General features: G+C 26.7%; 1 protein-coding gene across 1 annotated transcript in view; it reads left to right on the top strand.

The window, feature by feature from the left end:
* Positions 1 to 1,961, top strand: part of LOC106468913 (telomerase protein component 1-like) — a 101,432-nt gene that overhangs the window by 54,078 nt on the left and 45,393 nt on the right. The window contains exon 29 of the mRNA XM_022397317.1: positions 443 to 552. Within this exon, the coding sequence (XP_022253025.1) occupies positions 443 to 552 (110 nt within the window). The remainder of the gene's footprint in view (positions 1 to 442; positions 553 to 1,961) is intronic.

The following is a 1,961-nucleotide window of genomic DNA, read 5'->3' as shown; positions in this document are numbered from 1 at the left end:
ATGATTGTTTATTGATGCTGCTGTGCTTTTAAATGATTGTTTATTGATGCTGCTGTGCTTTTAAATGATTGTTTATTGATGCTGCTGTGTTTCTAACTGATTGCTTTCTAGTACTATTGTGTTTTTAATTTAATTGATTTCTTTTTGATGCTGCCATGCTTCTAAATTGTGCACTGTAGAAGTTTACATCTGTTTCATGGTTTGGGCACATATAAATAATTTTGATCTGAAAACTTTGATAAATGGTCTATTTTATTTTATTTTGACATCAAGTGAAAGAAAACTTTATTTGCCACATTTATTAATGTTGATCTTCACATGTTTCTGGTATGAATTCTCTTACTGATTACATATTATTGTTTCTTTTAAATAATTTTGTATTGAATGTGATTTGTTTAAAAAGTGACAGATTGTAATCTAGTCTACTTATTTCCACCATCAGTGGAGATGTATTACGTCTGTCTCATGTGGAAATTAAAAAAGCAGTACAGGTTCGATACCTAAACTCTCTTAGAAAACAACAGGATGTTAATCTCCATTATATTCTAGCAGGTAAGATTTTTCTGTTTTAAAAAATATTTAACTTGTATGTATTACAATGTTTTAATAACTATTTGTTCAAAAATTTACTGTTCATATGCATTAAGTATTAAAATATTTTATTTTTAAATTGTATCAAAGTCAAAGTTTTTCATCCAGTTTCATTGACATATTTGCATATGGTTATATTTCATAAAAAAGTAAGGAGACAAATGAAATGATAGAAAAATTTATACTGTGAGTTCAACTGCATCCTTTCATATCCTAAATCTATTATTTCCACATGTATTTATAAAGTTACAGTCTCATTTAAAGAACTTGCATAAACAATTTTGAAATTTAAAACTCAACACCAAACCATCAAAAAATTTTATTTACCTTTATTTTGTAATGAACTTATAATTTCAGACTTAAACATTTATGTGCTTGAAATCACAAAACCATCAATACAGTTTTTCATAAGGCTCATTTTTTTAAATTTAATTTGTGTTTATTTTTTCAGGCAATGAGCTCTGGTAACATTTAACATAAAAAAAAGAAGGTTATAAGTTTATACTGCTGAAATCATTTGATTCTGAATCAAACCTATCAACTTCACTAAAAACAAGGTTCTATATAAATTGATATTTTGTTGTTTTCACTTACAAAAGTTTGCTAGAAAATAAATGGGAGAAAACACTTTATACTTATTTGCAAATTACTTTGTGATAAACTAACATACAATCAACAAGAAAATCATTTCATAAATGTTTCTTTGAGATAAAATATTATCTAACAAAAATACCCATATACCTGCAGGTTAGATAAGCGTGTCCAGTTAATTATATGTATGAATTTCACAATATGACAATGTGAGAGATAATTTATACTTGTAGAAACAGATTTATATAAAAGTGGTATAATATCTTATTAATTTTAACACATTTTTATTCTTCTGAAGATGTTTTTCGGAGGTTATTCAATTGCTAACTTTGTATCCTTTTAGCATACTTTCTTTTACATACAACAGTTGTATTTACTTGCATTTGTTGGTGTTAATAGGACATCACAAGTTGTATTCTTTCCACTATTAGTACCATGTATGTCATATCTGTAGCTATAAATGTCAGTCAGTTTTGGGATGTACTAGGCAATCTATATAATTTCATTTCTTACATTATACATAAACCTTTCATGCAATTCTTTATTCAAAAGACATTACTTTGCAATATATTCTTGGCATATGATTCTTGATACCATGAAGGATCCTAAATGTTAGTCCAGGCCCTGTAATTAGGGGAGCTTGAAATGTTTACAGATACAGTATCAATAATCAAGTTCTAAATATATAAGTACACCGTGCTTGTTATCGTTATGATGTTAATATTTAATATATATATATATATATATATATACATTAATATGTACACATATGGAGGATT

Source organism: Limulus polyphemus, unplaced genomic scaffold (assembly GCF_000517525.1).
Source record: "Limulus polyphemus unplaced genomic scaffold, Limulus_polyphemus-2.1.2 Scaffold3218, whole genome shotgun sequence".
Taxonomy (NCBI): Eukaryota; Metazoa; Arthropoda; class Merostomata; order Xiphosura; family Limulidae; genus Limulus; species Limulus polyphemus.
Note: the sequence above shows the minus strand (reverse complement) of the source record. Positions and strands in the feature narration are given on the sequence as shown.